This window comes from Meriones unguiculatus, chromosome 2 (assembly GCF_030254825.1).
Source record: "Meriones unguiculatus strain TT.TT164.6M chromosome 2, Bangor_MerUng_6.1, whole genome shotgun sequence".
NCBI classification, from domain to species: domain Eukaryota; kingdom Metazoa; phylum Chordata; class Mammalia; order Rodentia; family Muridae; genus Meriones; species Meriones unguiculatus.
In genome coordinates, this window is record NC_083350.1 from 9,264,414 (window position 1) to 9,286,926 (window position 22,513).

General features: G+C 50.5%; 1 protein-coding gene across 5 annotated transcripts in view; it reads left to right on the forward strand.

Annotated features, from left to right (window-relative positions):
* Nfatc1 (nuclear factor of activated T cells 1) overlaps positions 1–22,513 on the forward strand; it is a 105,966-nt gene that overhangs the window by 40,838 nt on the left and 42,615 nt on the right. For 4 of the 5 annotated variants that reach the window (XM_021640049.2, XM_021640051.2, XM_060376993.1 and 1 more), the window contains exons 4-8: positions 4,091–4,293; positions 5,729–5,901; positions 7,591–7,731; positions 16,367–16,422; positions 20,040–20,172. In XM_021640049.2, coding sequence (XP_021495724.1) covers positions 4,091–4,293; positions 5,729–5,901; positions 7,591–7,731; positions 16,367–16,422; positions 20,040–20,172 — 706 coding nt within the window. Of the gene's footprint in view, positions 1–4,090; positions 4,294–5,728; positions 5,902–7,590; positions 7,732–16,366; positions 16,423–20,039; positions 22,051–22,513 lie in introns of those variants that run through there. The other variant, XM_060376992.1, reaches the window with a different exon arrangement.

Below are 22,513 nucleotides of genomic sequence, written 5' to 3' on the forward strand. Positions count from 1 at the left end.
TGGCTGGGCTGCGTATTCAGGTAGACTGTAACACTCACCATCCCATCTTTGCATCACGGATTCTTGTATGCATGGCTGTGACATCTGCGCGGTGGCAGCCACAGGGACCAGTACGCTGTTTCCGGTCTGCCTCTCCACCGAGCAGTGGGCTGTAAGCTCTCTGTCCAGCTCTGTCTTGCCTGGTGATCTATCATAGAGGACTGGTGTTCTCAGCCCCAGCTTTCCTTAGAGTTCCAGAGGCTCTCTGGCCCTCAGTGTCCCAACTGTGCAGACCCCTCTCCTGACACTGGTCAGTGATGGGCCATCTGACAGGGACTGCAGTTCTGTGTCTCTTGCTAACATGGTGTGGAGGATGGTTTCTGTGGCTTGAGCTATGCTGTGGAGTCTCTGGGTGGATGGGCACAAGCCATTTCTTACTCTCAAGTCGAAACCCCGAGTGTCTGCATGGACGAGTCTCTTGGTCTGGGAGGAAATTTGTGGGCTCACAGAAAGTCATCCCAGTTTGCCTCATGGGGCTTTGAGTTGGGAAAGAGAAGGTTTTTGTGCAGGGTTCTCAGATGAGTTCTCCTTTGCCTTCTGGGTGCTGTCAGTGCCTATCACCTTGTACCAATTCAGCAGGAAGGGGACAGAGCTTCTCCAAGTCCATGTGGTGGTCCGCTGGCCTCCATGTGAAGGAGGTGTGCTTTTACTCCAGCCATCAGAGGTGAGCCCTTGTGTGGGGCTCCTACTCCACCTGGCCTCCTTTGCTTATTGAAGCCACAAAGCCCTGGGCCTCTGCCCCATTAGCCTCTGCTGAGTGGGGAACACATTTTTTTCTTGCTGCTGCTGGTGGCTGGGTGGGCTGATAATTGAACTTGAGGATTTGGGCTGTACCTGTTTGAAGTACAGTCCTAGTCCCTGGTCCTTTCATCTCGAGGTAGGGCTGGCACTGGCTGCGTGCCACATGCTGGTGGATCACAGGACCTAATGAAAGCCATGGTGCCTGCGCCTCCCCTAATGAGCCCCTGGCATGCATCAGGCCAGAGGCAGTGGCTGAGACCTTTGCATGAGGAACATGTGAGAAGCCCCACTGCCTTGTAAAAAGCCAATACCCGGGGGCCCACATCAAAATTGAGCAGCAGCTAATTGCACTGTCTGATTTTTCTGGTTCCCATTTCTAGGTTTCATTGTTCTTGTTTCCCCCCCCCCCCCAATGTTTCAAAATGAAGGGCACAATCCCCTACCAGCCCATAAGGCTGGACTTACATTGGAAAGACAAGCTGTAAGTGGGTAAAGCTGGGGGTCCTCTGTAGCTGCTCTCTTCCCTCTAACCTCCCTTTCCCTTTCCAAGAATTTGTGGATCCACTTCTTGTGGCTGAGGCTTTTTTTCCCATTAGGGTCTCTTCCACCACAGAACGTCACCCTTTTCACTGCAGGACCCTGGAAGACTGCTTGGTGCTTTCTGGTGGGGGCTGTTCACCTCCCTCCTGTTTTGTGTTGCTAAAACCAGACTCCGTCTCAGGTCTCCACTTAAATGTCACTCTTGGTTCTGAGTTCCATGTTCCAGTCCTCAGCCCTTCTGCCACCTTGTGGCCAGGCCATTTCTTTGTGGCCTCCATGAGGGGCTGTGGGCTTAGCCATTAGCAAAGTGGATGACAGTGACCAGAGGAGGCTACACTTAGTCATTGACTGTGTCCTCAAAGCCCATAGCAAGCACGGGTGGCTCCTGACATCATCCAATCCAGGCTTCCCTCAGGGCAGCAGCGCACTATGGAGCATCACAAGCATGGCCCAAGGGGTGGACAGATTTCAAGATTCTGAATAGAATGACCGGAAGGGCGGCTTCAAGAAGGCAGGGGAGCCAAAGCCAGGCCTGCAGGCTGACTTTCCTCAGTTTGTATGAGTCTTTCAGTCTCATTATCCTAGGATCCTCTGTGGCTGGGACCAGGGTCACCCTGTGCAGGCATATCACCTGCAACCCCCAGGGGCTCTGAGAAAGTGGGACACCTCAATGCTCATCATGGGTTTGATGAAGGCTGTAGGCTCTTGGCCCATGGCTTGAAGGCCTTTGGGTGGCGACAGTGGTCTTTTGACATATTTTGTGGCTATGACTTGCCTAAGGAGAGAACGGTTTGACTCCCTTGTTGTCACTGTGTTTGTCACCATTGCTGTTTTCAAAGACTTTGAAATTAGTCCAAGTGAGAAGAGAGGTCACGAGAACAGTGGGAGAGTGAGTACAGACTACAGGACCAAAAAGTTCTCAGGCCCTGTGGCATTGGAGTCATCTCCCAGTCCTCCCATGTCCTCACAGGGCCATGGAGGTACCTCCCTACCCTGTAACACAGCATGAAGGGCCCCCCTTTGTCCACACTCTCCCTGAGGTTGCAATGCCTTGGTCCCAACATTCCTTAGTTGTTGACTAAATGCCATGCTGGACATGAGACACACATTTCTAATAACTAACTTTTGGAGGAGGGAAGGCACATTGGGGACCAAAGGAGAGCAAGGTTGACTCCTGGAATGATAGCTCTGGTGACCCCACTTCTAAACTGGTTATTTATCGAGAAGGGTGCTCCTTTTTCGCACAAGGACCACATTGTAGATGTCCCCTGAAATGCAGGTCACCCACCAGCGGCCTGGGAGAAGCCCTGGGTTTATTTGTCCTGGTTTGAGTTCTGCAGCTTGGTGGGAAGGATGGTGGCTATGAGCACAGGCAGTTTCCCTGTGTCCCTGGGGGCAAGGTGCTCTGTGTCCATGTGTGTGAGCAGCAGTGAGTATGCTGTGCAACCGGCATTGACAGAGCATTTGTTTTCACTTCTTTCTAAAGGAGAGGTACACAGAACTGTCATGGAAAGATGGCGTAGACACAGTTTGGTGGGTGTGTGCGTGTATGTGCGTGTCTGTGTGGCTGTGTTTACAGTACATGCATGCATGCTTTTATACAATTCTTACCAATCACAAGCGAGTGAGTAGTCTGCTAACTTGTCCCATGATTGAATGTGGGAAAATCAAGCTATCTTTTGGGAAACTTGCAAGATTGATTTGGGGAAGCAGGCAAAGCCTCTGCTCTTGCATTCTTGAGGTGAGGCCACCATTCACAGAAGCCAGGCCACCTCCATCCCTGCTCTACTCACCTGGCTTGGAAGGGTGTTCCTTTCTCAGAAGCCAGTTAGAAAGCCCCACAAGACAGATGTGAGCTGGGAATATCATGGACCATCAGGCTTGGCTAGAGTCTCATGGTCCTTCCGTGGCAACTTCACCTGGAGAGAAGTGAGCATAGGAGTGTTCCACGCTGTCCCTGCTGCTCGTAGTGTGTGAACGGTGTGTAAGCTGCCTCTGTGTGTGTACATGTAATATTGTGCACGTGTAACTGTGTATAGTTTTTGTATAAATGCTGTTTTATGGGAGCGTGTGATGACTGTGTGGAAGTGCAGACATTTGCTCATTGCCTCTAGGTGTGCATGTGAACCCATGTGTACACTGCCTGTCTGGTTATACATGTGAACCCATGTGCACACTGCCTGTCTGGTTATACATGTGAACCCATGTGCACACTGCCTGTCTGGTTATACATGTGAACCCATGTGCACACTACCTGTCTGGTTATACATGTGAACCCCTGTGCACACTGCCTGTCTGGTTATACATGTGCAAAGGCATGTGTGAGATGTGCATTTGTACATTGGTGCATGTGTCTTTTGAAAATAGGACCAGGAAGGTTCAAATTCTAATCTATTCGCAGGGCCTGTAGGATAACGAAACCTTATTTTTTATTTTATTTTTTGATAGTGCCTCATTGTATAGTTCTGGCCATCCTGACACTATGTAGATGCTGGCTGACTCTGAATTAAGAGAGTGGCCTGCCTCTGCCACCATCCAAGAGCTGGGATTAAAGATGTGCACCACTGTGCCTGGCTGCATTTTGTAATTACAATTTTAAGAAGGACTAATATGACATCACATGAATCTGGAGGACAGGGCACTGGGCACTGGGCACTGGGCACTGGGCACTGGGCACTGGGCACAGCTTTCCTTTTGAGCTTGAATCCCAGCAGTTCATGTGCACGGTGCTTAGTGAGGTTTTGTTGTTGTTGTTTTGTTTTCTTGCCAGCTACATGGTTACTTGGAAAATGAGCCGCTCACACTACAGCTGTTCATTGGGACAGCGGACGACCGCTTGCTGCGACCCCATGCCTTCTACCAGGTCCACCGGATCACGGGGAAGACCGTCTCCACCACCAGCCACGAGGCCATCCTGTCCAACACCAAAGTCCTGGAGATCCCATTGCTTCCAGAAAATAACATGCGAGCCATGTAAGCAGAATGGGGGCCGTGCCTGAGGGGTAGGCGCCTGCTGCTCTGCCCCAGCCCCTGCTGCTTTGGTCCCAGCTCCCAGGCCGAAGGCCCTGCAGCTCGGGCCTGAAGAGACTTTACAGCAGTCTTTCTGGGTTCTCAGGTGCTGCGTGTTGTGCCACGTAAGCGTGTGTCAACCGCACAGCTGTAAGCATTGCCCCCAGTGCCTGTGTTTGGTTCCAAAAGACAACACCTGTTTACTTCTGCATGCAGCCACGCTCACTCAGGGATCGGTTGAAATAAACACGGAAACGGAAGGGAGGCCAGTGCCTCCATGCCTCACAGTGTTTTCACTTAAGGCTGCCTGCATGCATGGCTGATGTGGCCAGTTCCCGAGTGCAAAGCCCATATGGTGCACAGTTAGCCTAGAACAGAATTTATTAATAAGCTCAGAGCACATCGCATAATACTGAGCAGGGCTCTATTACCCACGAGGAGGCCAGCCTGGTGAGGGGAGCGCAGGAGATGAGGCAGGAGGGTGGGGCCGTGCCAAAGAGTACTTTGTGTGCACTTTGACACGTTCTTCACGGCTTTAAGCCCTCTAAGATGCAGATGAAAGGGAAAGCGTTCTCTGTGTGTCAGCTTCTCAGGAGCCCAAGGGATTTCATTGTCAGCCCTTGGGTTTACTTCTCCAGCTGCATTATCTGAATTTCCCAAGGACAGGACACAGCCAGTGGGTCTCAGAGGAGCCAGGGTCAGCCACAACGGCTATGGTCACTCTACTACAGCATGCTGCAGTAGGGCAGGGCTTTCAGCAAACACAGCCACGCAACCCAAGACATACCCTGAGGGCTATGTTGGTGTGTGTGCTGGTCTACAGGTCCCACATACTGCTTGACACGGGCAGCAAATGCTTGATTCTCTTAACGTTTATGGAGAAAGAAAAGGTATTGGATTCATTATATCAAGATTTTTTTTTTTTTTTTTAATGTATGGCATGTTCTACTGGACCCTAAATTTGAGTGAAATTATGAAGCAAAATGAAGTTACATGAAACCCTAGAAGAAAAGTTTTACAAATCATAAAAGATATTAAAATGAACAAAGGAAATAGTGTCCCAGGCCTTGAATGACATTGGCTGGGGTGCAGCCCGGTGCACAGGGGGGCTGATCCTTGAAAGCTTTTTCTCTCAGAGCTGACAGTTCTCTGTCATGCCCTCTGTCCTCTGAGGGTCTGTGATGTCTGGGGCAGTGAGTATGTGGTCCTAGGAGGAGACCACAGTCTACACAGCTATTCGGTTCCCACCCTGCTGGCATCTTCTCACAGGCTTCTCCTCAGGGAGGGGGTGCCGGGGCACCCAACAGGAAGGTTGAGTCATGGTCCGGCCTGGCAGCCAGGTGCTCCTCTTGTTCAGTGCCAGGCCCTACAGCCAAGCCTTGGCTTCTATTTTCCACAGCATCGACTGTGCTGGAATCCTGAAGCTCAGAAACTCTGACATTGAGCTGAGGAAAGGGGAGACGGACATCGGGAGGAAGAACACCAGGGTTCGGCTGGTCTTCCGAGTTCACATCCCACAGCCCAATGGCCGGACGCTGTCCCTCCAGGTTGCCTCAAACCCGATCGAGTGCTGTAAGTAGCAGGCCACGCTGTGTTAGCGCTTGCTCTGAGCTGTACCATCAAAGGTCTGTTTCAGCAGGCTTCCCAGAAACTGTGATCCCTCTTAGGTCGACCCGACTTCCATATCGATCTAAAAGGGGTCTGTCTGGGGTACATATTCCCACGTGCAGCCTGGTGCTGGTTAGAATCTGACCAAAGTACACAGCATTCCTGCCCTGGCAACTACAGAAGTAAAAGGCAAAGCAGAGTTGTGTTGACTGTATCTGCATTTATTCCCTCTTTATTTGGGGGAAATTGAGAAAAGGAACTTTGGCTTTCCAGCCACCATACTAGACAAACCAAAATAATCCCTCCTCTTCATCTTTCTCCCCTTCCTCTTCTCTCTTTCCCACCCGGTTCCTTTCCCTTCTCTTTTTCTTTTCGCCACCTCCATCTTTCTTATCCTCCTTCTCTTCTAGTCTCCACTTCTTATCTCCAGGTTGTGTGTGTACTCGGGCACATGCGTGTGTGTGTTGTACCTGTTTTGTGCATGCATGTTGGACAAATGCTCTGTCAGTGGTCCATACCCCATGTCTCAAACCTGAATTTTTAAAACTTTCCAAGACTACCCATCTTCCCTCGTGGTGACAAGTGTTTTCCTTTAATATGTGAGGTGGCCTCCAGAGTGTGGGCCAGGACTCCTCGGCCTTGGAGAGGAACGTGTACAGCTACCACCTTCCTATGTCGTACAGGCTTGGTCCCTTGTTAACAAGCCACGTATGTCCCAGGAAACCTGTCAGTGTTTATCCGCTCTGCCTCCCTCTACCCAGAAGCTCTCTCCCATCCGGAGAACTGGACTTGTGTAGGGTCATCCAGACCTACGAGGAAGCACAAACAGTCTTGGCCAGCCCCTGCTGCTCATTCCCAGGGCCTTCAGGCTGTGCCCATTGTCCAGCTGCTCTGGCGTTGTCCTCTCGGAGACTCCCACCACGGGGTCTTCAGTTCCATGCTTAGTTCCCTAGCTCTGCTCCCCACGGCCCCTGCCCCCCAGACTGTGAAACAGGCTAACCTGTGGATCCAACTAATCCCTGCTTCTCTGGAACAAGCTGAGTCTTCTGTACACATAAGCCCATGGCTCTGCCCTCTGTCCCCTTCTCTCTCAATCCACTGGACACCTGACTTTCTGAAGCTGGATCCTCTTCCCTATGAGGTGAACTCTCCCCTGCCCTGGCTTGTCTGACAGAAGGGAGTCTAGGGACACCCATCTGACGCAGATGCTCAGAATGTCACCTGTCTCCAGCCTCTGCAGGCTCCCTTGCGGCTTCCACCCTCACGAAGTTGCCGATACCCGACTGGCTCTCTCCCAGGGGCAGTCAAGCTTTCTGCTTTGCCCCTGCCCCCAGGCTCAGTCTAGCACTAGGACAGCCTTCCTACCAGCTCTTCCGAGAGGCCCTTCCACTCCAGGGACCAGCATTAGAAGTCAGAGTTCCTATTGCTTGTAGCTTTTGGGGACAGTTGTTCTAGCATGGCCCACGTTCTGACATAGTTGGAACAGTGCACCTACAGCCTTCTACACGACATGGGTTAAGACCCATGTCGAGGGCTTTGTCAGTCCCCAGAACATCTGAACATTTATGTCAAATGGCAGCACCTGGGGCCCAGCTAGGGTTCCTGCAGGCAGCGAAGACACAGCTTCACTCACTGTCGCCTCCTCTGACACAGCCCAGCGGTCGGCCCAGGAGCTGCCCCTTGTGGAGAAGCAGAGCACAGACAGCTACCCAGTCATTGGTGGGAAGAAAATGGTGCTATCCGGCCATAACTTTCTGCAAGACTCTAAGGTCATTTTCGTGGAGAAGGCTCCAGGTATGTTCTTCAGGATGGCCAGATGAGTCCCTGCTCTCGGTGCTGGTGGGAACTGGTTTCTGACTGGCAAGGTGGATGGACCTTCTGCTTGCATGATCTCTCTGCACAAGGGTGTTTGGCAATAGCACAAGCAATTGCCAGACGAGGTAGCTGTCAGCCCAAGAGCTTGTGTTTTCATTCCCTTTGGGTTTTCGTCAGGTCAAAGTTCACCTTTGGCATCTCCAGGCCCAGACTTTTGAAAGCCTATGTAAAGGAAGCCTGCAGGTTAGGCTTTGAAATCATCTACTTGCTAGAGTTGTCTGTGGTGAGCACCAGGCCTGGCACCTGTTTTGAGCTCTGCCGGGCATTCCTCCTGGCCTTCCCCCTCTCCTTTCCCTACATGAGGGAGCTCTCCCTTGGCTTCTCCAACCTTCTTGGTATCCATTGTGTGGACATCACAGTCCAGGCTGTTATTCTCTTAGTCACTGGGATTTTTAATGTCTCGGCCATATGAGTGTGTGTGCGTTTGTGTGATCTCTATCTCCACAAACCCCCATACCTCCCAAAGATTTCCATGAAACTACAGAGCACAGCACTGTTACTGTTAAAGGTGTAGCCTTCTGTTCACACTAGCCTGGGATGGAAATGCAGATTCCAGGCTGAGCTCAGAAGGGGTACTGTCCTGAGGAGCTGTGCATTTTCTTTACCTCTGGAGTCACTGTGTTGGCGTAACCCAGGGGGCCCGGGAGTGTAGCCCCAGGTCACTTCGTTTGGACACTAATCCCAGTTGCTCATCATTTCTGGAACAATTGGGGCCTTTCTGGTTCCAGATGGAGGCAGCCACTTGCTAGAGCTGTACTGGCCAGAGAGGCCCAAGACAAAGACCCAACCAGCTGTGGAGCCCAAGAGAAAGAGCATAGTCCTCTGATACTTGGTTTCAAAGAGCAAGGGAAAAGCTGGGCAAGAGAGTCTCTTGGGTGGCTGTGGCGGGTGTGTGGCCCAGAAAGGGTGTCTCCTCTCAGCTTTGGGAACTCTCCTCTACAAAGATTGTGTGCAGTTTGGAATTTTGGACCCAGGTCCTCCTCCAGATGGGTTTGGGGGAGGGGAGATGCCATACCCTACCCACAGGGTTCCAGGGCAGCATCTATCCAAGGCTAGTGATTTGGAGGCCTTTCCTGCTTTTCATCCTTACCAACTGGCGTTTTCTCGGCGGTGGTCAGTCCCGTCCTTACCCTCAATCATCAAAAGCACCAGGTCATTCAATAGCCTCCATAATGGGATCTTGATTTTGCACCACTCACAGGAAACTTAGGCACTTCAATCAACACAGGCTTTCACATTTAACTCGGCTTGCCTCTGTAATCATGCATATAATTGGAAAATATGTTTTAAATTATAACAAAAACCCAACTATGATAAAGAGAATTAGCAGTGCCCACACCCTTCTCTGAGGAGGTTAATTCTGAAATCCTTTGACCTTCTCAGCCTCAGGCAGGCCTCACTGTTGGACAAAAAGCACTAGACATAAAGCTTTGCACTCTGCACTATGAGATCTCTGTGCCCGAGGGGAGCCACAGCCCCCTGTGGCTTCATCACAGGGCAGGACCCAGGCAGCCTTCCTGTCTGTTTATGGTTCTTCAAGATGGGGAGGCTTGGGAGGTGCCTGCCACTCAGGGGAATTGACCACAGCTGTTTTGGCAGCTCTCCGTGGTGGGCAATAGCAGGGGCTGAGCCTGGCATGGTGCAGCGATAAGGTGGCAAGGTGCGGATTCCTGCCTAGGAGGTTAGCAACCCTCCACTGACCACAAGCCCCTACCTTGCCCCGCTGGAAGCCCTGTCTCACCTTCACTGAATTATTCCCACCTTTAAGCTCATGAGGTTGCAGGCTGGGTCCCTGACCTAGTCTCACTGGCTGCGGGTGATGATCTTTACACTCACGCAGTAAATGAGTAGATGTTACAGATACATACAGCCCCATGAGCTTTAATAGGTGAGAACACTGCAGTTCTGTGTCTAGACAATGTTTGTTGTTTCCTTTTTTTATAATTAGATTATTTGCATATGTGCTCAGGTGTGTACATGCAAATAGTATTTTTCTGAAGGAAAGAAACCAATGTCTGCATAATTCTCTTACTTTACATTGGGTTTTCTAAGCAAATGCCATCACTAACCACGTGAGGTATCTAAGTTTTTTCTTGCTGTTTCTTTCTGAGAAGCCACTAAGCTCCATTTAGATTACAAGCTCAGCTGGACTCCACCTTCTGATTGTCTGGTCAGCTTCAAAGCTCTGCTTTTAAACTGCTGCTTGCAGGAGGACCACATTTGGACGTGCTGTGCAGTGAGCTGGGCAGGTGGGGCTGGCCTCTCTGGAAAGGGCCATCTTTGCGGCTGTGACTGTTGTGGACATTGTTGAGTCAGGCAATCAGGACTGTAGCCAGGGGTTGGGCTCTGCTTTGTCTCCCCTGTGTGATGCAGGATGCCTGAGTCACAGGTACCCTGATATTCTATGGGCCACCATCCAGTGCTCCGGGTCACAATGTTCAGTGACTCAAAGGTTCCATGTATTCATTGGAGCAGTTCCCCTGCCAGAAGGATTGTGGGAGTGGGTGCTGTTCTGCTGTAGGGACTTGGGTAGGGATGGCAGAGCCAGTTGTTGGCTCCTGTGCTCTGCACACTCCTGCCACTGCACTCAGCAGCTGAGGAAAGCTGCCCTCATGGCCTCTGGAGCTGGCCCTCCCTTGCTTATTTGCTGATGTGCTCTAGGAGGAGTTATTGCCCCAGGGCAATGAACAGCATGGCTCTAGCTTATCCATAACGGCAAGGTTATGCCTCTTCTCAGGCCTCATCATCATGCCAGGCAATGTAGAGTCTTTCTTTCAAGACTGGCATGTTTGTACGTGAGCGAGAGCAGCAATTCTTGAGCAGTGAAACCATGACGTCTTCCTGAGCTAGGCTCACTCTTGTGGAGACTGACCCACGGGGAACAGGGGTGCTGGCTTCTAAGGGTACACACAGCTGTGGCATTGGCATTGCATGTAGTTCTGTTTACATGCCTTGTGGAAGGCCATCCGGGTGTCTATTATTGCGCTGAAGCTGGGTCAAAACCTGGGTGTCTGAACACTCAAACCCCAATACAGAGAGGTGACACCCACTCCTCCTTACACCATCATCTGCACTTGCTCCTCAGTGCCACTGCTGTCTGTGTCCCCCAGAGTTAAGTCTATACCCCAGACACAGACCTGGTGAGTTCTGCTGCACACAGATCTGCTTTCCTGGACTGACCCTTCCTTCCCTGTTTCTTGAGAAGGTTTAGGGACCCAGCCAAGGGGTCTGAGGGACATGTGTTTGATCTGGAGTGTGGGTCACAGGCATGTCATCATTGTCAGTGTGTCCCTGGGGACAGAGCTGGCCCCAGGGCTTGCCGGAGGAGAAGGTGCTAAGCTGGGGAAGAGAAACCTCTGGCAGCTGAAGACAGCAGGGCCCTGAGAGGGTCGAGGACTCCACATGTGCCATGTACTCTGAAAGGCTTTCAGTCTGCTTGTTAAGCCTAATTAGTTTCAAGGGACCCCTGTGTGGGTAGCACCTGCCCCTGGCCAGAGCATAAGGTAGCCAGGAACCCTTAGTCTCTTTTTTCAAAGTGTGAGCCTGTTCATGACCACAGGCTTCAGGGCACACTGTCCCATGACTAGGAAGCAGCCTACAGGGAGAACTGTGGCTTCGAGCCAGCTTAGAGGGAATGGGGGATGTTAGTACAGAGTTGTGTCCCTGCAAGGGGTATGTGTGTTACTGTGTATGCAATGTGTGTGTGAGAGACAGTGTGTTTATGTATAACTGAGTGTGGATGAATGTGTGTATATGCTAGTGTGTCATGAGGTATGCGTCTGCCAATGTGTGTGTGTGTGCTTGCATTGGGATACTACTATGTCCCTACGTGATGTGACCGAGTACTCTGCCCCTCCCCCGCCATGGAATGTCCCTGCCACTTGCAGCACTAAGCAAGGGCACCTTAAGTCCCCTGTAATTCTACCATGTGGCTGTTATGGTCAGAGACAATCAGCCCTGTTTCACCTTTCATGGGGATGGAAGTGAAGTTCCCACAGTGGTCCTATCGGCGGTCAGTCTGCTATCACATATAATCCACGTTCTTCGGGCTGTGTGGCCACAGAGGCCTCTTCCCATCTGCTTCCTCGACAACTTGTAAAAGGCCGCAGATGCAGCTGCCACGGGCTTTTCTACTCACTGGGTGTCTTGGGGTCAATTTACGGAGCTGCACATACCCTGAAGTCCTGACCAGCTGTAGGAAAATGCTTTCCTCTTTCCAATTCCCTGGCCATGGTGCTGGGGTGAGCCAGCGCAGAGAACACTGTCTGCTCCCAGGCTCTGTACGTCATCAGATCTGTGCACACGTGCTTGTTTTCATCATGGGCTTAAAAATATCGCATTGCTGACCTGGCCAGGCAAGGTTCCACATGGCTACCATGCACAGTCACTCAGTAAGACTTGGGGGAGAGAGAGAGAGAGAGCACTCTTGAAGTTCTGTCTTACAGGCATGCCCAGCCCTACGTGGTTCCAGAAATCACAGGCCCAGTGAGGGAAGGAAACGGGGGACAGTTCCCATAGCCCTTCTCACAGACAGTGTTTCTAAGAGGCTTAGAAAGAAATGAATTTGGAAAAGCCATGATAGAGCTGCCCCAGGCATTCAGAAAGTAGATTCTGCCCAGAGGCCCCCATGGTAGGAGAGGTCTGCCTCAGATCCTCATGCTGACAGGCTGGCTATTTCTGTGGGCTTCATGGGCAGCATGAACCCACCATCTCAAGATGGAAGGCTGGTCCTTGACCATCCAGTCCCTCTTCTTCTTCGAGTGTTTCCGGGTTACATTTGTCAGCCACACTCACAACCCCACCAGGTAACAGCTTTCTGCTGAGCGCCTGCAGCCTGCCTTCATACAGATCTCTCACAGGATGCAGTTCCAGTGGTTCTGCAGCTATCTGCTCCATGCCCAGGATACTTTAAGCTCCATGAAAGAAGTCCCTTTTCCACGAGTAGTGGCACAGGGAGGGTATGGCTGGGTGTGTCTCTGAGGTTCCAGTACTGGAAGTGCTCATCAGGGTGGCCATGTGGGAGATGCTGGGGTTTGCAGGGTGGAGTCTACTGAGAAGGATGAGGTGTGTGTGTGTGTGTGTGTGTGTGTGTGTGTGTGTGTGTGTGACAGAGACAGAGACAGAGAGACAGAGACAGAGAGAGAGAGAGGGTCACCTTGTGAGAGACCACAGTGCTAGTTAGCAGAGCAACCTGTTATGAAGGGCAAGCCTGGCCCTCAGCCCTCTGGCCTCTTGCCTAATTGTGGAGCCTTTTCCACACACAATCCTACCACATGGTGCTATTGCTACCAGCCCCCCACTTGGGACTGAGTGGTTGCCGAGTCATGCCCAGCTTCAGGTGTTCCATTTTAGCCACAAGGAGCAAGAGACGAAAGCAGTTTGCTCTTCCCATCCCCCTTCCAGACGCCCACCATCCCTCTCCGTACCTTGAGGATTTGCCTCTTTGGGATACTTTTTGTCAGCAGAGTCAGTGTTTGTGCTTTGCAGTCTGGTTTCTTTCACCTGATGGCATTTTTTTTTATCCCCTTGGTAGTAGATCCCAGTTCTCTGTCCATTTCTATGACTGACCAGGCCCATGTGGCCAGGCCAGTAGATGGACATGGGGTTGTTCCACTCTCTGTGATCATCGTGAATGAAGTTGTTGTGAATGTTCATAAACAAGGTTCTATGGCAGCCTGTGCCTTCCTCCTGGCACATACCTGGGTATGAGTCTGTCCTTAGCTATTCAATGCCACCAGGCTGTTTTCCAAAATGCTGGGCAGCCTCATTCTGCCTTGGGGTTCTGCTGAGGAGTGCAAAGGTGCCCACCTAACCTGGGAAAAACAGGCCTCTAGGGCACCAAGGGCTGCATGCCCAGCTTGCAGGGTCTGTGGAAGGTTGGAGAACCCACTTGCATAGCAGGCTATCTATGCTTAGAGCCCCTCTGTAGTCCAGCTCTGTGCAATTTTTGTTGTGCTCATCTGGCCTCATGACACATCTATCCTAGTGCTTCACAAAGCTGGGGTGTTTGGACCTGCCCCTCCCTTGAGGCTGATGGGATGCAGACACAGAGCTAGAAGGATGGAGCCTCGTGCCCCACCCCAAGGAGGAGTCGAAACATATCTTGGGAAGCTTCTCCGCTCCTGAGTAAACTTCAGCTGCTTCCACACATGGAAACAGTGGCTCAGCCCGGACCCTGGCGTGTGACTGGCCCGTGGGCCTGTGGCAGCAGCAGCGTCCTGCAGCCAGTGGACTCTTTCAGACCTGCAGGCCGCCTATGTGGAAACCTTGGGCGGGTGTGGTGGGGAAGCCTTTCCGATGACTCACACTGCAGGGAATTCCCTAATGATTTGGAATATTTTTATTTCTGAACTGGAGTGCAGTTTCCTACTGGGAGTCTAGGGAGCTCCTGATAAGATGGGACACAAAGGCCCTTTTAGGATGGCCGGCTGGCTCCCTGCCTGGTAGAGGCTGAATTCTGAACAGTGCTGGGTTAACTAGCCTCTGAGCCGGGGCTCCGGTGCCGCTGGGCTCATCTGATAGTCCACAGCGTCCCTCACAGCTGCTACCCTAATGGCTCCCTCAGGAGTACAAAGGGCCATCTCCTCATCATTGGGCCCCTGGTCTCCTGTCAGAAGCAACCGGCAGTGTGCATTCAAAAGTCCTCAGGCAGCTACTGCCAGACCATGATGAGCATAACAGAATCACTGTTTCCTCACTGTGTGACAACTGCAGATGGAGGCCCTGGGTCCGGATAGGACCAGGGCTTTGAATGCCTGGCCTGGGAGAAGGTGCTTCACTGTAGCACATACATCTTGATGGCTACAAGGAACCGTATTTCAATGTGAAGCAAAACCTGATGGCTGATCTGACTTGGTGTGACTTAGAAGACAGGAATGGAGGAGCTCCCTCTTGTCTGTTTGTGGTTGGCATGGTGTTGGACGGGAGCTGGCCAGTCGTGGCATGGCAACTCACAATGGCTCCTTCTCAACCACTTTTTTTTTTTTCCCACATGATTTGAACTTACAAAGCACCCTCCTCAGGGGTTTGGGTTGGTTTATGTTTCTGTCTGTTCCCAGAGGTGACAGGCCTCCTGAGCAGACTTTCAAAGGTTGTGACATGTGATTTCCTTCCACAGAATGCCTCGCTCTCCTTCCTTCCTCTCCAGGCATACCTGCTGCCTCTCCATTGTGGAGGGCAAGCCTACACAGCAGGCAGCTGGACGATACACAGAGCATGGTCAGAGGACTGTATGTGGGTACCTCGTGTTTGACCCTCATGACTATATGTTGGCACGTGTGGCTGAGGTTGACAGCACTTTAAGACTGTCAAGGCCAAGGGGTTCACTGTTCATGATATTCCAAAGCTCTAGAGGTGCCTTGTTGTTTTCCCTGAGGGGCATGAATTAGGGATACAGTTAGTACCCTCCATGGGCTCATCTGATGGGTGATTTGCTCAGGGCCTGGGGTGTCTTGGGAGCTGGTGTCCTCACCCAGTGAGGCTGGGTGGCTCTTGGAGCCTCTGGTGACTCACATTTCCACCCTGTGCCTCCACCCTCCACCCACCACCCTGTCCAGCATTGAGGGAAGGAGCTGCTGTTTGATTTATCAGTAATGTGGGGTTAGTGACAGACAAATGGAGTGTAAGCAGAAACTAAGCATGTGCCCAAAACGGCTCATCTCAGGAACTGACTTCACTTTGGAGAAGATAAAAGCTGGGATGGATATCCGTCAACTCAGTGGCCACCCAGCTGTCCCCAGGTCATGGGCCTGTCAGCAGGATTGGGGACTCAGAGCCTGTGAGTGGCAGACACCCTTCCTCTAAGCACTAGGTCCACACCTCATCACCAGCTGAGAACAATAAGTCCTTTCACTGTGCCTATGGGAGCCTTTTCATATTTTTTTAAAACATGCAAATGTCCACTGGGCTAAGGTTAAAAAATACCAAGTGTTTTGCATTTCTAGGTCCTGATATGGTATGAAGTAGCCAAAGAATGGCTTTTCTTCTTTCCAAAGCATTTCCTCTAGGCAGAGGCTGGGGCATTCCTCTGACTTCTCCCAAAACACATGGGAGGCTAGTGGGACATGACACCAAGTGGCAGAGCCGACCTGTGCTCTAAGCACAACATATGTCATATCTTGCTGGGCTTGGGGGTTTTCCCTGACTCTCTTCTACAGTGCTCAACCTTGGAAGAGACTGAAGTGTAGGAACCCTTTCTTGATGTGTGTTGGAGCCAGTAAGATGTATGTAAACATGGACCCAGAGCTGGACCATTGGAAACGCTCAGTGTGTGGCTCCCCCTCCTCAGGAGGCTGGACATTGTCTGTGGACCTGACTAAGTACTCTGGATCAGGTCAATTCTTGCCATCCCTGTGAGGGAAGGATGTCCGGGGACCCAGAACACTCCCCTGAACCCCAGCCCTGAGCAGTTTGGCCGCGTCCTTCATTGATATCACCATTCTCTCCCACTCTTGCCTCCCTGACCTTCAGGTTCCGGGTCACCTGGAAGGTACTGAAGACAGACTAAGTGTGTCCCCACACAAAGTGACAGATTTCTTTCTGCCCTTTGTTCCAGATGGCCACCATGTCTGGGAGATGGAAGCGAAAACTGACCGAGACCTGTGCAAGCCAGTAAGTACTTAGAATCCTGCAGCAGGCACTGGAGGCCAGTCTGGGGCTCCTGTTTGTTAAGATAAGGCAATGCTGGGGGGGGGGGCAGTCAGAAAACATAACTGTAAATTCCTTGCCCAAGCAAGTGCTACTAGGATAGAGTTGGGACAGTAATGGTGACCATGAGGACCATGAGGACTGAGGCTGGACAGAGCTTCAGGCCTCTTTATGGTAGCTATGCCTTGCTTTTTAAAGGTACCAGATTCTGTAGCCCTGTTTGAGTGGCTACCTCTGGGAGATCTTGGTGTTCTAAGCCTCATTTGTGGATACCCAGCACCTGCCTGGACATGCCACTGCCTGTGTGACTTGCCACCACCCTTGCCAGAGAACACCTCAACCACCCCGCACTCTTATTTTGAACTGGCCATGGATGAGAGGGCAGACCGAACCGGATAGCTTAGATCTGCTGGTTGGATGTGCTGATGAGCTGCAGTGAATGTGTGCCACAACCCGTGGGTGACATAATTAGTCTGCCTCCCTCCTGCATAGACATGGCGCCTGCCCATGCTCCCTCTTCACCTTCACACCGGGTCATTACTATTGGTGATTGGCTATTTCCGTCTGAAATACTTTTTGCTGCAGCAGCATGTTTCTGACTTTTGGTGTGTCTTGCTCTCTTTCTTTCCAGCCATTGGCCTAGTCATCTAAAATGGCCACTGGAGACAACCTGGAGCCAGGTCTTACTTGCTGATTCCACTTTGTCTTCACCATTCTTACAGTCTGCTTGCTTGTTTCCTTGGCTTTTGTAGAGCTGGAAGTTGCACAAAGGGCCACACATGCTGGGTGAATGCTCTACCATGGAGCTAAGTTGACAACCCCGACAATGTCTTTTAATTGGACTTTAGGCCATGGATATTTAAAGCAATTATCAGTTCAGAGCAGTCAGGAAGCCATCACAGAGTTCTGTCTAGTCTCAGAAGAACGCAACAAAAACCAGCAAGTAGGTCTCCCAAACTCTATAGCTCATTCCAGAGCTCTTTCCAGTAGTCTGGGAAGCATTCTTGTGAATACAGGGAATGGGGAGCCTTGAGGTGCTCCCAGGGTGCGGAAGTGGGGTCTAAATGGTTCAGAAACCTTGGACTTTTTCTCTTGGGCCACTTGTGAACATTGGCAGCAAGAATCACATCAACAGGACACGCTGGCAACAGGATTAGCAGAGCAGACAGGAACTCATAGCTTCTGAGGACAGGTAGCCATGGCTCCCGTGAGCACAGCGGTCACCAGGGCATCTGCTTCTCTTGCAGCAGGCACAGGCTGTCTTCCTGTTCTCCAGGTGTTCATCTCTGTCAGGATGAAACACCTGCTGCTTCCATTCCTCTTGGGCACTGATCCACTCCCAGAAAACCTTTCCGAGTACTTGCCAGGGAGAAAGGTCCTCCATGGCCAGAGTGACACCTGTTCATTAAGGTGAAAAATTAAACATTCACCCATAGCACCCTGCTTCCTTCCTCTCACTGAAGAGGGCTTTCTCTGCCTCAGACTCTTTTTTTTTCTTTTTTCTAAGACAGGGTTTCTCTGTGTAACCTTGGCTGTCCTGGACTCACTTTGTAGATCAGGCTGGCCATGAACTCACAGAGATCTGCCTGCCTATGCCTCCCGAGTGCTGGAATCATAGGCATATGCATTCACATGTTGCATTTGCAGATATTTTAAAGATGGGTTTCTGCTGTGTATGTGGCTATGCATTGCAGCCAACTAACAATGTGACCTCAAGCCAGTGGGTTTTCCTAAAGCCTGTGCTGGCTGCAGCCCTTCATCTCTGACCTTGCTGACAAGCTGCCATCATTTGATCTCAGGTCATGCTTCCTCCAGCTTCCTTCCCTGTGCTTTAGGGCAGAGCTCCCTCGGAAGAGGTATGCTTATAAGCATGATGTATCTGTGCACAGGATTGAAGTGCATTGACCTGTGTCTGTCTCAAGATGTGACCCTATTTGGTCATGTGGGATCAGTTAACAAGGCAGGGACAGCCTGCCCTTCTGGCCCTTTCTGCAGTCCTTCCATGGGGCCTTTGGGGCTTTTTCTTTTTCTTCAGCTAAGTGTCAATAAGACATTGCTATGTCTTCTTGCTTCCTCCTGAAGAACCATTCCTTTTTTAGACTCCGTAGTAGCTGCTACCATTGAGTGACAGCCATGCGTGGGCAGAGGTGCTGTCTGTGGTCCCCTTCAATTTAGCAGGTCCTAGAACCCGCCTTAGTGTACCCCCTTTCCTTTCACCTGACTGAATTCAAGCATTCCAGCCAGACCACTAAACTCTGGACACAGCCCACACTGGCTTGCCACAGTTTTGGGCAGTCTCCCACAAGGTTGGGCACAAAGCATTGGGCAAGCACACTGCAGCCTCCATCATCTACCTTTTGCTCGCCCCTCCCCCACCACTGTTTCTTCCAGATGAAAAGAAGCCAGTGCAACAGCTTCAACAGGCTGCTGAGTGAGTGTGTCTTGGGAGATGGAGCACAGAGGATAGAGTGCAGGGGATGGAGCCCAGAGCTCACCTTAACCAGTCCTGCCTTGGTGCCCATGTCTCTAAGGGCTCTCAATGCCAGGCTCTCTCTGTCTCACACACAAAAGAGGCTGGACCTGAAGTTCTTCAGATTTCTAGTGCTGAGGTTTTATAACTCAGTGAAGTTTGCAACAATTGATTTGCTAACATTATAACAAGCTCTGGTTAATTACATTAACAAAAGAAATGATACCATGGATTTTTCTGACACATTTTTTTTTCCTGGACTGTTAAACTAAAATCACATGATGAAAGAAACAAAATGAAGAAACTTTATGGATTTGAAATACCCAGTAGGATTCAGGTAAAGCACTCGGAAGCACTGACCTTCCTTAGGGTGGCTGTGCCATGCTCAGGGTCCTCAGGGCCAGGTACCCCTGGAACCCCACAGCTCAAAGTCCTCATTTAGTGTTCATTCAGTTCTAAGTACTCATGGCTTGCATTCTTGTTTGCTCCTGAAAGGGCATGTAAAAAGCTTGCATTTTTCTCTTTGAAAGTGGGAAAGAAAACAACAGCCACCTCAAGCTGTCCTGTTTTACCTGTGTTCTCAACTGTCCCTTTGGCCTGGGCTGAGATCTGCTTTGTCTTCCTTTTGAGGATATTGGGGATTCTTGTGGGACATTGTGGTGATTATTACAATGCCACTCTGGACAATGCCCATAAGGAATACCACCTCCTGTCACGAAGAAGTGCCTCCTATAAGTAGGCAGAGAACAGTCTTTTTGCCTAAAGGTCACTGGGCTCTGGAGGAAGAGGTAGTGGATATCTGGGGTATCTGCTGTCCAGCAGGAGGGAGGCAGCTCCACTCTCCGAGAGATGCTTACAGGTCCTCTTTTCTTGCCTCAGTCCCACCACAAAAGGGCTCTCAGCCTCTGGCCATGTAAGAGGTCAGGCTGCCTTTTTCCAACTTGTGAAGATCTCATCATCGGAGATCCTGGGATCAAACACGAGCAAGTCATACGCAAAAGTCACCCTCAGAAGCCCTCTGGTGTCCAGAGATGGCTGTTTGGTGCCTCAGTACAAAGCACTCCTGCTCTGTAGGGTCCTGACTGTTTCCTCTTTGCTGTTTTCCCACCAGAATTCTCTGGTGGTTGAGATACCACCTTTCCGCAACCAGAGAATAACCAGCCCTGTCCAAGTCAGTTTCTACGTCTGCAATGGGAAGCGGAAGAGAAGCCAGTACCAGCATTTCACGTACCTTCCTGCCAATGGTAACGCTGTCTTTCTAACCTTAAGCTCTGAAAGTGAGCGGAGAGGAGGCTTTTACTAAGCAACGAGGCTGTGAGAGGATGTTGTTATAAAAAGCAGCGTGGCTCGCTCACAAGACCAAGTCGCCCACCCCCTCAAAGAAAAGCGAAGCCTGGGTGTGTTTTCCTGTTCTGGTGCATGCCGGGGTAATCGCTTGCTAGCCTTTTGCAAATATGCAGCGGCCAAGCAGCTCCACCCCCTCAGGAGCTGATGTGGTCTGGGTGTATGTCTAACCTCTGTGAATCTTTGGAGGGAGGTAGAAAAAAGTATTTCTTAGAACAGTTTTGTAGGTAGTGTCAAAAATAAGCCTGCCATGGTCATTGGGGAACATACATGACTCTGTCCTCATGGTGACGGCGCCATGAAGCATGCAGTGGGTCCCCACTGGATACTGTCATCCCCTGGTGACGTGGGACTTTCAGATGGAAGTTCTTCTGCTCAAGTTTACTCATTTTGGGAATGGCTTCTTTTCATTCAGAAACAATCAGTTCACCTTTTCAACTTTCTAGGGTGTTCTATTTAAGAAAATACCTTTTTTTTTTCTCTTTTCTTTTTAACCCTCCCCTAAAGTTGTAGAAAGGTGTGTCCCAGGCATCCAGGGTTTCCTGTGTGGTGCAGGCCATTCTCCTGTGGCAGGATGTGTGTGCAGAGAGCTGAGTGGGTTGTCATCCTGAGTTCTATTGTATTTTGAGTAAGCGCAGCTATGTCAACAACCTTTTTATACTGTTGCTTCCCCCCCTAAAAACTTAAGATATTCATATAAGTGGGAAATTATACAATAAATAATTACCTGTGAAGCAGCCATATCGTTATCTTAGTAAAATCAAGTTGTTTTTTTAAAAGGTTTCAGCTTTTTTGAAGTGTAAAGGCAATTGGAATAGCTTAGACAGTAAGAAAAAAAAATGGTATTCAAATGCTGAAATTAACTGTCTTATCAGGAAAACCCTAGAGATGCCCTTCAAAACTAGAACAAAAACTTTGTTAAGCTCTCATACAAGGGCACCAGTGTCAGCGATTGTAAGAGCACCATGGGTGACCCCAGCACAGCTGCCCACACCCCATCCTGCTACCGCCCTGGCATGGGTCACAAGTCTCTTTCTCTCGGGAAATAATGTACAGTCCTTCTCACAAAAACAAATATTTGCTCTTTATTTTCTGAAAGTGCAATGATTGTGCCCTAATTATACTTCAAGCATGGTTGATCCAAAATTTATGAAGGTCTAAACTTTATAAAGAGAGAAAAAAAAAATCCTTCTCTAAAACAATGTGGAGACATCACAAAGATTAACTTCCCCTTGTTGGATGGCATGTCTGAGTCCTTGGGGAAGGTTTTGAATGGTGCTCAGGTTCAGCAGAGAACACTGTGTCAGAGGGGTCTGAGGCGCAGTGCACACAGTGAGGCCCCATGGTCTGGTGGCTAAGTCTACCACGGCTGTCCTCCCACACTGAGGCAGCATCCACCGGGCCAGCTGCTCCCCCCAAACCCCAGGCTGCCCCCCACACTCCGTGCAGCCTCTTGCTGGGACCCCCCCCAGCTGCCCATCATCCCCGTGTGCGGCTCAGGCCTTCCCCAGCCCCTCTGGATTCAGCCACACGGTCCTGGCCTCCTTTCATCCCGCTGCCTGACTCTTACTTCCAACCCCAAGATGGCTGCCCACCGCCAGCATGGTCCCAGGAGTGGCCATGTTTCCTCGCCACTAGACTGTGAGCTCCTTCAGAGAGACCTGGGCCACTGTAGGGTTGAGTCCCCAGCATTATTCATTGTCTGATGCCTGGCTGGCTACCAACATGTGTTGTTTTTTTTTTTTTTAAATAAATAAACACACAGATGGAGAACCCCAGCTCCCGTGTCCCGTGTTCTCTTTGGCGCTCTCCCTCCATGGTCCTTGCCATCTGTTGCTCTGGGGTAGATCTCTGAGAATACTGATGCTGACAAATGGCTGTATTCATAGCACCCATGTTCTCAGACCACTGTGTTCGAATCCTGGGCACTCTCCAGGGCATATGACAGGCTCTTAATTAGCCTGGGTCCATGATACTTGTGGTTTTTCTCTTTGAACACTGGCTGTGAAGTTACAAGCTTTCCCTGTGAGTAGTCCCGTATTATTAACTGGGTTTCACATCCATCTGTATTTCATGTGTCTGTGACCGCCATGGACACAGGTTTTTAAGGTCATAAAGTATGCTGTTAGGTGTTTGAGAAATCAGGAATAAATCCTTTTAAACCCTACCTGTGAAATTCATTTTTATCCATAGATATATAAAATTGACTCTTTTTAGATTTTTTTCAAACTTGGGAGTGAG